Source organism: Lissotriton vulgaris, chromosome 7 (genome assembly GCF_964263255.1).
Source record: "Lissotriton vulgaris chromosome 7, aLisVul1.2, whole genome shotgun sequence".
In the NCBI taxonomy this organism is placed as follows: domain Eukaryota; kingdom Metazoa; phylum Chordata; class Amphibia; order Caudata; family Salamandridae; genus Lissotriton; species Lissotriton vulgaris.
The window spans coordinates 242,434,002-242,448,422 of NC_141695.1; the positions used below are offsets into that span (position 1 = coordinate 242,434,002).

At 40.6% G+C, this 14,421-nt stretch overlaps 1 protein-coding gene across 1 annotated transcript in view; it reads left to right on the forward strand.

Annotated features, from left to right (window-relative positions):
• The window catches only part of LOC147701288 (uncharacterized), a 510,654-nt gene that overhangs the window by 242,063 nt on the left and 254,170 nt on the right, over window positions 1-14,421 (forward strand). Inside the window, exon 5 of the mRNA XM_086928611.1 lies at window positions 1,239-1,274. Coding sequence (XP_086784737.1) covers window positions 1,239-1,274 — 36 coding nt within the window. The remainder of the gene's footprint in view (window positions 1-1,238; window positions 1,275-14,421) is intronic.

Genomic DNA, 14,421 nt, shown 5'->3' on the forward strand with positions numbered 1-14,421 from the left:
TCACAGGAGATGAATCCCAGATGCCAGCACTCTGGCAGTAATTTCTATGTATCTAAATAATGTGAACGTGTTTGCATTTGAGACCTCAGGACATATTCCACCCTTTGGGAAAAGGTCTGAAAATGTACAAATTCAAACAGTTCCTGGCATAATATATTAGGTCAACTTATTCCTTCTTGTGAAGTATGTGATGCTCATTATTCCACCAACTGTACCGAGTTCTCAGGAACCATGGATATGAACACAAAATGGACTATCCAGATTAAATGCCAGTGAAAGTCAGTGTGAATATTGGCCATTGTTCAATGTGGCAAATGCTTTTATTGTTCCCTTTTGTATGGTCCATTGTGTTTTGGACCATTTGAGCTCCTTCGCCAGGAGAATATTCCATTGGTATCTCCTATGGTGTCAAAATCCTGGGAGGCAACTTGGGATCAGGGTGATCAGGCATTCGGATGCCAGATCACCATGCCACCTAGTTCACTCATGAGATCTTCACACCGCAGGAAAATATGCTAAAACATTTATTCAACATATAATAAATATCTTCCTGGTGAAGGACATCAAAAGTTCAAAATGCACTCAGGCATATGAAATGGATGTCACTCATATGGTAATTGATGTCTATTTATAAATTATTGTTGATATAAGCAAATGAAGTGGATAAAAGTTAAAGGTATTCTCGGAATTTATTTTGCACAAACAGAGTTAAAGTAGTATTTGTCACACGAAGTAATGGTTGGAGAGTAATCCTTCCAATGGAAACAGATTGGTATGTGAACAAGTACAACTCTCCAGACTGTCTCTATCAATTATCCACTTGCATCCCGAAGCAGTGACAAGGCTGGGTGAAGCACACTAAACATAAATACACAACTTGTGTACATACATTGATTCATACATATATATTTGGTTAAAGTGGCTGGCTCTACACACTCTTCAATGCTATGGTGTTGATATTTCATTTTACTCAGTGTCTCTCTGGCCCATTACCAAAACAACAACATCTCCTAACTTTAAAAATAATTGTAAATATAGGTAGGGTTCATAACATTCATCCACTAGACCCTATTCCCCAAAAACACACACATGGGAGTAAAGCTAAAAAAGAACTGATAATTCTGACAGTATTAGATTTAGTTCAAGTTGGATAACACGGTAGCATCTGCAGACATTAATGTTATCTACAACTAATGCATTTTCGAGTTACAAAATAACATATGATTTCTTGTTAACAGGTGATCCTTGTCCAACGTCTACCACTTTTCTTCCAGGTAAGTTACGGAACTTGAATATAATATGGCCATGGCCAAGTCTGATAACATGTATTGATGCACATCTTAAGGATACATGTTTAAAAACAGGCCCTGTGGGTTAGTTGTGAAAATTATTTTGTTACAGCCATGTAAAGGAGTTGGTCATCCGGCTAAATGAATGTAAGTAATTACTCTGCAAACAGTTGCATCAGAAGTCATTAAATTGCGGTCAGTATATTGGATGGAAGTACCTTTCAGCACAGTGCTTTGCAGCGTGCTCTCGCAGTTAATGGCAAGTTTATGTTCATGAAAACAAACAAAATAAATACACACACCCATACATACACACACTTAAATTTAAATATACATTTATAATTACATTTAATGTATTTGTAATATATAAATATAGACATATAAATTACTTGATTCAAATGTAATAATTTGCAATCAATCAATTAATTTTTTTGGGTTCAAAACATAAAAGCACATTAGAGCAACATATAAAATACATGTGAAAATACAGTGTGTGGCCACCACGGTACATTAGACAAAAATATATGTGATATTATCAGCCTCTTATGGACTTTGTACAATAAAAGACGTTCCTTGGCTCCAGGACATTAGTCCAAAGATACAGCTCCAGTGTATTAAATGCAAGTGTTACCTTACTTCTCGAATTGCTTTAATTTGCCCCCAGATAGGCATACTGATGGTTTGACCCAAAAAACAAACTGCATACAAATGGATGAAAAACAGCTGCCTACAACTAAACACCAGCAAAACAGAAGTACTCATCATGGGCCCAAACCCCGATGCCTGGAGCGACGCCTGGCCCACTGCTCTCGGAAACCCGTCAACCCCCACAGACCACGTACGCAACCTGGGAATCATCCTGGACTCCGAGCTCAAAATGGACCGCCAGATCAACTCTGTCTCATCTTCCTGCTTCCACACCCTCCGCCTCCTTTGTAAGACCTTCAAATGGATCCCCCTCGAACACAGAAAGACAGTCACTCAAGCCCTGGTCACCAGCAGACTCGACTACGGCAACGCACTCTACGCCGGAATAAACAAAAACCTCATCTGCAAGCTACAGAACATCCAGAACGCCGCCTCAAGACTGGTCCTCAACCTGCCAAAACACTGCCACATCTCTAGGCACCTGCGCACACTCCACTGGCTCCCCGTCGAGGTGAGAAACACCTTTAAGATGCTCACCCACGCACACAAGGCCCTCCACGGCACCGGACCAGCATACCTGAACAGCCGGCTCGAATTCCACGCACCCCAAAGGACCCTACGATCAGCCCAGCTCTCCTACGCCGAGGTCCTACGCACCAGAAAGACCAGATCGAGAGGCCGCTCCTTCTCCTTCCTCGCGGCCAAAGCATGGAACGCCCTTCCGCTCCACCTCAGACAGACAACATCGCTCCCCATCTTCGCAAGAAACCTCAAAACCTGGCTCTTCGACAGACCCCCTCCTTGATGGAATGGAACCTGCACCCCCCCACCCCTAGCGCCTTGAGACCCTTACGGGTGAGTAGTTGCGCTTTAAGAAACTCCTGATTGATTGATTGATAACAAACTCCATACTTCTAAATGCACAGTACGAAAAATAAAATATTTGATTAGGTAATAAAAGCATAAAAACAATGAAAACATGGTCAGATAATGTGTAAGAAGAAGACATGTTGTACGGATGTTTATAACAAAGACTGAGCTAGCTATGAAGACTTAAGTGGCAGAAAGAAAATCTGCTTCTGATTCTATGGGCAGAGGCAGCCGGCGCAGAGGGTACGGCATAAAGCGCTTTCCTAGGGTGAGCACAGACAACAAAAACATTCACGGTCCACTATGTTCGATGGTACCCACTTACATGACATACAAAGGCCTTCCAGAAATGGCACACACTCCCACCATGGGTAGAATTATTAAGCCCCTACATTGTATATTCAAATCATAGCTCTTATCTGGAGTGATAGTTCCAGGAGTCTGGTTCTAATCGAGGAATACTTCTGTGCCTCTCGACTGACAGGTGTCCATTATTTCCTGATTTAACCTAGCATCCCAAAAGGATGCCTTTAGTTTCTGCTTCATGGGAATTGTTGTGACAGCTCCCTCTAGCCAACACCAGTCTAACACACATGTTGCCGAAGAACTATGCAGATAATGTAACCATGGAATTGTGTGATGGGTATCCAGGGCCATCACCTCCTTCAAGGCTTCAGCATAACTAACAAAATCAGGGCTAGTTGCTAGTCTTCTCACATTGAGCAGTGATCTAAGCCTAGCCTTGTCTTTAATGGATTCAAGACCTAAATCCACTCTGATCACCTATGTCAGGGTGCTCAGTGAAGCTAGCAATAATGATTTCATTAATTTATTCTCCACCAAGAATAGAGCATCCCCGGGGGTATGCCTCCACTGTTCAGCTCCACAGAGGTCAGATCTCAGGACCTTAGCATTATATAAATGCAATGACAGTAGCAATGCTAAGATGAAGAATGGAATAGTTTTGCCATACCTCCTAGGATTTATTTAAACTTTAAGCAGCTTTTGTGAGTCTGGGCAGACCAGGTCATGTTTGATGATAACTTTATCCCAAGATAGTCGATCTCTGTGAACTTTTGCTGAAGACACATCCTCAGTGACATGGTAACGTTTAAAGAGCAATAGGATTCAGGTACACAAATGTAGTGTTTGCACCATTTACTACTGGACCATGCGTATGACAACTGTTTACAAAGAAATTATTCAAATTCTGAAGCCCCAGGGGAGTCTTCAATACTAGTAATGTATCATCAGTAAATTGTAGCGCTGGTACTTTACTACCAGTGCTGCTCAAAGCACCTTGGACTGATGTGAAAATATATCATTCAAAAATAGCATTCAGAGGGCCGGTGCCATGATGCAACACAGTCACACACCTTGCCATATTCCTTGGTGAATTGACCCTGTGCTCTCCAAAATCCTCATGCTTGACGTATTCTGATGAAGGTGCATGCTAAAATGCAGGATATTGTTCAGGATCCCTATGGTCATAAGAACAGACCTCAATGGCTTCCGGGGGACCAACTATTAGGCTGGTTTCAAAACCGTGAATGCCACATAAATGTGGCACCCACTGAGTTTAACAATTTTCCAAAAAAGGTTAACAAATCTCAATACCTTATTGATTGTGCTGGTGTTATACCTGAAGCCAGCCTCACAAGAACATAAGATGGTATTGTTCTCAACCAAATGTATTGCTTTACCCTACAAAATAATGGAAAATACCGCCCTTCCACTTGAAGGCACAGACACATGGAAGCAAAAAAAAACACAGGAAGGGGATTTCACTCTTATAAAATGAGGCACATCAAAAGATTGTTTTTAGAATAAAGCATGGGGTGTCATTTGTGCCACACTCTCTAACAAAAAGGATTTCTCAGATGTCAAACAAACAACATTCAAATGTAGATATACATATATATATATATATATATATATATACATCCACGCTCCAACTGCACCTTTAGACAGTGCACTCAAGGACGGGTGCTTCAACTGCGGCGGTGCACCCGCGCTAATACATCAGCTCACTCCTACTCCGGTACAGGTTTCAGGAAAGCACTCACGGGGTCTGCTGCAATTTTTAAGGGTATTTTATTTCATATGTGGAAAGCATGAAAAAACTGACGCGTTTCGGCGATGCCTTAGTCTTATGTTTTTCATAATATGCGCCAGTGAAGCAGGCATTTTAGGGCTAGCGTTGGTTGGGCACATGATTAGAATGTACATAGTAATCAACAGAAGACTAACACAACCTGTATACAGTGGCCATCTTTGAATGATGCAATTCAAACTTTGTCAAATCACCTCATATGTGTCAATTGACACTCTCGTTCGACATTTTACCGACATTGTGTATTTGCAGGTAAAAAAGACATCCGACCAGTGACAGAAAACTTTCATTTGTCAACTAACATTCTGATCGATTGGTTCCACCAGAACAGCGGCAAAGAATAATTTCTTTGATGACAAAAAATGTTGTCCATAGTAAATCGCGCCGTGTATGGCTCGAACAGCTGGCATCTGTACCTCAGGAAAAATTGAGCCATGTATCGGCTGGTTCTCAAAAGGAAAAAAACAACTAAAATTGCAAACTAATCAAAATATCCTAAATTTTCATGCATTTGACAGATATTAGAAAAGAATTTCAGACAACATCCGGATCCTCAGTCCCCAAGATAAACTATCATCTCCTCACTCATGTTCATTCCATTAGGGGCTTTGGTACCCTGATCTATTATATATCCTGACTCTAGTCTCCGAAGTTTCCTGACTCTATCTCCTCCTCTTATGCTCTGTGGGACATGATCCAAACCATAATATCATAATAGCTCCCTATTACTATTGTGTTTCTCAGTGAAATGTCTTGAAACTGGGTAATTCACAACACCCTTTGCTATAGCCCGCATGTGTTCTAACATTTTTATTTTTACAGAATGGATAGTACTGCCTATGCAGCGAGAGCCACATGGGCATTAAAGGCAGTACACTACATAGATAGTATGACATGTGGGAAACTTAGTTATGATCTTAGGTTTGAACAGGCCCGTACCTTGAAGGACAGTGTTTGCTTGCTATTTACACACACCTTGTACTTACCGCAAGGGTAGGACCCCCTAAGCTCCCTTAGGGTTCCCAATTTCTTACTCTCTGTGTGTAAATGGCATCGTACCAGATTACCAGATAACCCTGCTCATCTCAATATCACCTGTTGATTTGTACACCTGCTCCTCCCACCAACCCACAAACAAGTTTGTTTAGCTACAGCTTCCAAGCCATGCTAAGATCAGACACAAGCATGACTTGGAAGCTGTAGCACACTTCCTGCGCGAGAAACCCCTGAAGTTTATGGAACACAATTCTATGATTCTTCAGTTCACTGAATTTTGTTTAAAGAATAACATCTTTATGTTTGATGATAATTATTGCCACCAGGTATCTGGTACTGCGATGGGCAGCTGCTTCTCCCCCAGCTATGTGAACTTGTTCGTGGGATGGTGGGAGGAGCAGGTGTCCAAAGCACCAGGTGATATTGAGATGAGCAGGCTTATCTCCTGGTACCGATACATTGATGACCTGTGCAGAATTTGGAATGGCTCATTAGAATCGGCCTCTAATTCCATTCAGGGTAAAAACGAATCTCGCTTTCCAAGTCAACATACCTCAGTTTTATCTTTTCAAAGTATTAGAAGTTTCCAAGAGGGCGTCCTCTGCACCAAGTAAACTTACAGAAGTTGGCCACTGTCCATGCAAGCATTCCAAAGGCAAAAGAGTTCTCACATGCCCTTCTGTGCTATCACATGTTCCAGCAGTAGCGGTCGGTGGTGGGAGTGCTGCCGGCCGGTGACGTGGGGCGGGGGAGGGGCAGGGTGGGGGTTAGTAAACTATGGAATAAGGTCAAATGCAGGTAAGTAAACATATAAATAAACAAAACAAATGTTGTTGCACGCACTGCATTGACAAATTCGATGCAGTGTGCTCAACGAAATTAATTTTATTTATTTATATGTTTACTTACCTGTATGTGGCTGTATTCTGTAGTTTCCTACCCCCCACCTTGCCCCTCCCCCGACATCACGTCACTGCCCGGCAGCACTCCCAGCACTGACGGCTACTGTGTTCCAAAGCTAATGAAAGTGTCCAAAAAGTACAGAAAACAACCTTGACCGTGAATAGCCTAAACAACTTGAGTGATCTGGGGGCCTGCTGTGTGCATAAAAGCTCAAGCTAAACAGAGTCAGAATTCAAGATGGCAAGAGGGCATTTCAAAGCCAATAGTGAAAACTTCATAATACTTCCCAATGTACAGCACAATGCACATTTGTGCACCACTGCCTTTAGCACTACACACTTCATCTCCCAATGTACAACATAATGCAAATTTGAGCACCACTCCTTATAACACTACACTCTGAGACTGACAAGCATAATCCACACCTCTCTCTCTCATGTTTTTAAATGCACATCCCAAACATTCTGTTCTTGGCAAGGCTGTTCTACTCTGTGAAAGCACTCACACTCTACAGCTACAAGGAGACACTAAAAAAATCTTCAAGGAAAAAGGCACATGCAGGAAACAATTATGTTGTGCATTCAAGAAAACACCAAAAGTCAATTAAAACAATGGTTTTAAAAGGTCATCACGTAGTCTCAATACATGGGAGTGCCTCTGGCACTACACCCAACTATAAACTTGTTCAGGACCTGGTGACAAAGTAGTCTTTTGCAAACAATCGATCATGATGGTTGGTCTTTAATAAGATGGAATATCTTAAGACTCCATTTTGAAGATTGGAATGATATCTGCACCATGTCATGATGCAGACATGGGGCACCCCTAGATATGGCTATTGAGCTAAGATTTATATAACACACCCTTGTCTATCTCAGTCAATAAAGGTTCATTGGCATACCATCAGGTCTGGGTGCCTTCCTGGGTTTAATGCTCTTTATTGCCCTGGTTGTATCTGCTACATTAAATAATAGGGGTCAGATTTTCACTGAGTCAAGGCTAATTCTGCCTATTCAAACAGGGAGTCAAGTGTAGTATGTTCAATAGAGTAGAGAGTTAAAAAAAATTGTACCAGACAGATGGCTGGATAAAATTTCTGACTGCCTCATACTGTTTTGAATACTTGTTGGCCACGGTCTGCCAGGAAGCACGTAAGTTCCTTCTCTGGGCTGCCTCCAAAACGCTCCTCCCTATGGTGTCATCTCATTCTTTTTTGGCTTCCCGCATCGCTCCCATATAGGTCTTTCTAGCTAGTGGATCAATAGGTGGATATCTGAACTTGATTACTTCAAGAAGTTTATTTTGCCTATTCTTCAGTTTTTATTAAACCAGGTGTTAACCACCAGTGGGGTTTTACTCTTCTGCCCAATGACCACTCCAAATAGTGATTCTGAAGCGTGAAAATTGTCCTGATTGGTAGGCAATATAGCAACCTGGTTACCCTCCCCTTATTCTATTTTCGAAAAACTTAACAATTCTTGAGGATGCAAGAAAATAAAGGGTGTGAATGATGTGGAGCAAGAAAACAAGACCTAATTCACCTGATCTGCATCTGTCCCGCCATGAATTCGCAACGCCGGAGCAGACTAAAGGCGAAGTTTAATGAAATTGGAGTACGCACCTGTCGGTCTGCAATCATACAAACATTGTGTTCAGTGGATCCTCAACTTATTTGCGGTGCAGTCCAATTCATAATTAATTTTGAGAAAAAGAGAGGAAACACGATAAAGTCTTAATTGAAAACACAAACTCGTATACATAACATGATGTTTTCCATTATTCAATCACGACATTCTTTAAAAGAATAACCTTTACAAATCTGATGACTTATTACCAGCAAATTTGTGGCTTATTGTTCATTTTCAGATTTTTTTTAAAAAAAATTATCCAGGCATTGCATATTTTTGTAATGGTTTTTATTAACTATACAATAGAGTGTGTCATTATAAATTCTTACGGTCTGCTAATCCTTATGCCCTCAATTGCCTCTGCACTATGAACATCCTTATCCCATCAAAGCATGTGCAGATTGTTTGCAGCGCTGACCGCCCTTGTGCAATACAGATTATGAGTCCCCAGGATTATGTTGCTAACCCCCTAAAGGAATAGCTCTAGGGCATTATGGCCACTATCACCCCTCGGTATGGTATTACATCCATGTCTAACACATTTGGCCGAAGCTAATTTGCAATCAATAATTTAATTTAATTTATTTGTAATCATTAAAAATATTTTACATATAATGGAAAGTAACACATATTATAATAGTGATATTATTAAAAATATACATTATTGTTAATTATAAAGTAACTATATTTCATTTTATTTAACACAATGTCATGTAATTTACTCAAACCGGACCCCTAGAATCTCCTTGCTAACCCTATGCACTACCCATTCATGAATCCCAAAAAACACTTACTAAATGTACACGGTTGACATCCCTGATTCTGTAAAACTCCTTATTACCCTTAAACAGTGAACCTTAAAAAGTACTTACTAGCCCTACACACTACAGACTCCTGAATACTAAAAAATACTTACCAGCCCGTTATACCTACCTGTCTTCAACTTTAAAAACTCAAAGCTACCCTTATACTCTTCCTTAGGGGAGAGAATGTGGCCTAACAGCTAGGTCCGTTGACCCCAAAGCTGGGGAACCGGGTTTGAGTCTCGGCAGCAACGCTCAGCATTCTGTGATTCTGGGCAAATCACTCAATCTCCATGTGCCTAAAAAAAATGTATGTGTCTGTAACATAACTGGTGCTCATGTAAAGTGCTCTGATACCTTTGGTTCTAGTTGTGCTATATAAAACAAAAAAAAAACTATCTCACAATCCTAAAATCTCATTACTATCCTTATAAAGTACATTTTCCTGAACCCTAAAAACCCCTTACAACCCTTCAAAAAAATGTGAATCTTATAACCAAAAATTAAACTACATGCTTAAAATATAGAAATAAATTAATAATTCAAAAAGTCCAACTTTAATAATTCATTAGATTCACTTATTTCATGTATAATTTTGCAAACAAAATTTAAAACAGAATATTTCACTTTTATTGTTTTAAGTTACAACATATATATGTTGTTCACTTAAACAAGTTACTTACTTGAAAAGTAAAAACCTGCAAAGTAGAATCTTGAAAACGTACCTGCAATGGTAAGACTATCAGTATTGACCACAATGGAGACTCCCCATGTAAAGCCTGCAAAGTCATGGTAACATACCAACTTAAGCAAGATTAACAATAGACAAACTTGGGGCCTGACTACAACTTTGGTGGTTGGATTCACTGCTGCTGATTAGGCAGTCCGCGATTATTACATGGTGTTGGTTTTATGAATGAAAGACCACCGGAGCACTGCCAAAATGGCCAGCCTTTTGCAAACCGCCTCAACGGTGGTTGGGTAAAAGCAGTGGTCATAGGGCAGTACAGAGAAGTTCACCAGCATCAGTGTTAAGAATTGACTCTCTGACAAGCTGACCGTGGCAGGAAGACCGCCTACTTTGAGTCGGTGTAATCAAAGGATTTGGGTTGCATACTCACCCATTTCCTTTTATTTCCTTCAGTCTCCCATGTGAATGTCTTTCTTCAGGTCCCCCTTTACAGGAGCATCTTGACCCCAAAGAAAATGACCTTGTTACTGACAAAAGTCCGTTTTGCAGTATTTACCCATTGACTGGACTGGGCACATATGGTCTGGACTCCAGCAATGGGAAAGTACGGGTTCAAGGTATTTTTTCAATATGTGTCATGCATTTGTGTATATTTTACATTTCTGAAATCAAAATAAACACACATGCAATACATATGAAAAAATACACACCATCATCAGAAACAGTGTCACTGAGCCAGCAGATACTTTGTAATGCAGTGGGTGGGAGACTGCTGCTGCAGTTGTCTTTTTAGGATTGCCAAACTGGTAATCAGGCACTAAGTGAGGCTGATATTGAGACTGTGTGATTGTGAATCATGCAGCATTGTTCTCAATGACTGACTGGACATTCTGCAGGTTATTGCATTAGGATGTTGAAAGTTCTGCATGAAGAGTGACTCCTGGAATACAAGAATACAGGATGTAATATGTTTGATGTATGTAGCACAACCAGCACATGAAGGTCGTATAGAACGACAGAAAAAAATGGATTTTACCCCCCAAAAAATATGTTGCGCAATAACCAAGAAATATAAGAAACCAAGAGAACTAGGAAGAGAAGGGGAGGGAGTGCGTCAGATAGATAGACAGGATAGGAAGGGAACAGACCCTTGAAAAAAAAAAACTAAATACGTTAGGGTCCTTTAACTTGAGTACACAGAGAAGGTTAAGGGTAGGAGTGGTGTAATCAGAGAAAAAGCACTCATTGTGAAGAGGTGAGAGGAGTGGCAATGGAGGAAGTAAGGTATGTGAACACATTTATTGGTAGAACAGGGAGAGAAAGGTTGTCATCAACAGAGCCGGCGTTTTCATAATCACCTTAGCCACCTAGGTGTCCTCAGAGCTTGTTGATTTTTAGAAAACGACAGCATAGTGGATTTGGTACAAAGGTGAGACTGGAAAATGTTCTAGGTAGTTCTTCTGAATCCAGCTAATGTCAGAGTACATGTGTCGTCTAAAAAGGGAGTGATTGTAATGTTTAAAACAAATATTTTTATTAGACATTTTTTCATTGAAAAAGAATTTACAAACAACAAATACGTGCGAACCATTTTTGGCAAAGTATCAAATAACAATAGGTATTTAATGTCCTTTTTAGGTCTTGACTTGACTGTCTATGCACTGTCTCGAAGATAGATGTTTTCAGTATGTGTGCTTCGGCCCACCAATAGGCTTCCTATTTGCTGGCTCTATCGTAGCTCTCATGTTCTTTCCCCCCATGTATTCATGGCCTGCACACCTCATGCCTCTTCCTGTGTTTACCTCTCTCCAAGAGCATGGACTTATTACTACTATCCACCCACTGCTCCAATTTTAGAAACTCGTGGAATACAAGAATACAGGATGTAGTATGTTTGATGTATGTAGCACAACCAGCACAGAAAGGTCATATAGAATGACAGAGAAAATGGATTTTACCCTCCAAATTTTTTTTTTACGTAATAACCAAGAATTATAAGAAATCATGAGTACTAGGAAGAGAAGGGGAGGGAGTGGGTCAGATAGATAGACAGAATAGGAAGGGAACAGACCCTTGAAAAAAAGCAACTAAATACATTAGGGTCATTTAACTTGAGTACACAGAGAAGGTTAAGGGTAGGAGTGGTGTAATCAGAGGAAAAGCACTCATTGTGAAGAGGTGAGAGGAGTGGCAATGGAGGAAGTAAGGTATTTGAACAAATTTATTGGTGGAACAGGAAGAGAAAGGTTGTCATCAACAGAGCCGGCGTTTTTATAATCACTTCAGCCACCCAGGTGTCCTCAGAGCTTGTAGATTTTTAGGAAACAACAGGGTAGTGGATTTGGTACGAAGGTGAGACTGGAAAATGTTCTAGGTAGTTCTGCTGAATACAGCTAATGTCAGAGTACTTGTGTCATCTAAAAAGAGAGTGTTTTGTAATGTTTTAAAACTATATTTTCATTAGACATTTTTTCATTGAAAAAAGAATTTAAAAACGTGCGAACCCTTTTCGACAAGGTATCAAATAACAATAGTTATTTAATGTACTTTTTAGGTCTTGACTTGACAGTCTATACACTGTCTCGATGAGAGATGTTTTCAGTATGTCTGCTTCAGCCCGCCAATAAGCTTCCTTTTTGCTGGCTCTATCGTAGCTCTCATGTTCTTTCTCCCCATTTATCCATGGCGTGCACACCTCATGCCTCTTCCTGTGTTTACCTCTCTCCAAGAGCATGGACTAATTACTACTATCCATCCACTGCTCCAATTTTAGAAACTGGGAACTAATTTTTTCTTTGATTTTGAACTCTTTGCAGGAGCAATCATGTTTTTACTTGCTCCAAGCTCTGTTTTGGTAAACAAAACTATAAATATTGTTCTTAGCTCGTCACAAATGCAGCTGTTCTTGTGAGTCAATGTGTGCAATACAATGCTGAGCTCGGGGACACTAAGCTAGTTTCCTACCTCCACTTGTTCATGTGGTTCCTCAGCTATCCGTAAAGACTGGTTGTTGTGCAAAGTTTGTCAGCAGCTGCTCCCTTACATTAGGTTAATGCTCACCTGTGCTAAAGCTCAAAAGACTCCTTGGATCTCAACAGCTGCTCTTGAGCACCATTCCTTCTCTTTTGCAGTCACAGACACTGACACAGACAATGGACTAGCAGAGCGGGAGTAAGCCAAGCAGCCATCTTGGAATGTTTATTCTGACCCAACAGATGGGAACAGGCAGTTAATATCAGTTTTAGATTGACTTCTTACCTTTGCTGAACATTTGTTACCTACGTCTTATACATTTAAACACATTTAGTCATTTGAAGAACTATCTTAAATGTGTGAATCTATTTAAGACAAATTTATTTTGCTTATTGAATATTAGGTTAGTTGTCATTCTTTGATGCAGTTTGATGCACAGAACTTCCACAATCACAATGGCCACTTTGTGCCACAACTGTTTCAATTTCCATTCTGTTGTTGGCACTTTTTATACAGACTTCTGAAATTGCAAAGTACCGCCTTGCATGAACAGACAGACTCAAACGATCTGAGGACATTTTTGTGGGTGTTTTTCACAGACTTTGTGGCTATTTTAGTTATGTGTTCCTTCTTAACTTTTTCTGCAGATACAGTGTAGTTAATTGGAGTTGCAGGTTAGTACTCTATAAGAATTTTTTATGTGTTGGATAGACAGTGCATTTTTCAAGGATTTCAGCCATGTTGAACCACAGCTGTGCTGCTATACAATATGGCTAAAAGACATTGACATTGATAACACCAAAAAATCCTGCATTGCCGAGGCCAATGGGCTTTGCCAAGGCTTTTTTCTCTCTCTTGTCTGTTTCATCCTCAATTATACACCTTCATGGGGCAGTAGGTAAATTATGCTCATACACCAATAAAACTGTCAGCTCAATCAGATAATGTTCTGTATATCTCCTAATATTAGTAATAATAATAATCCATACTTGTAAAGCACAAACATATCAAAGGCGCTGGGGGCAGTCGGGGAGATTAAGTGAGCTATTGCCCAGAGTCACATGATGCTGAGCTGCTGCCAGGGATTGAACCATGACCCCTGTGCAATGGAGCCAGCCGCTGTGGCCGCTGCACCACACCTAGTCACACACATACTCCTTCCCTTCCATGTACACGCATCACTCTCCAGGACCCTGCAAGAGAAGTACTCTTTGTGCTCATGGTGGTCTATGATAATTTCTGTTGGACAACTGGAGATACCATCCCATTCACTTCACTTCGTTGAACAATGCTTCCCAAGGCCAGATCTGTCAGTGGCAGAACTTCAGCACACAGCCCCTTTCGCAGTTCCTTTTCCCACTTTTCAAGGGATACATCTCCCACACCATTTCTGTACATTGTTATTTGTTGTTTAGCCAAAAACACAGCAAGATCCGTAATTCATCTCAGCTAATCTCAACAGGGAGGTCCTAGCGTCCCGGTCTAATCGTAGGTCTGGAGCATGCTC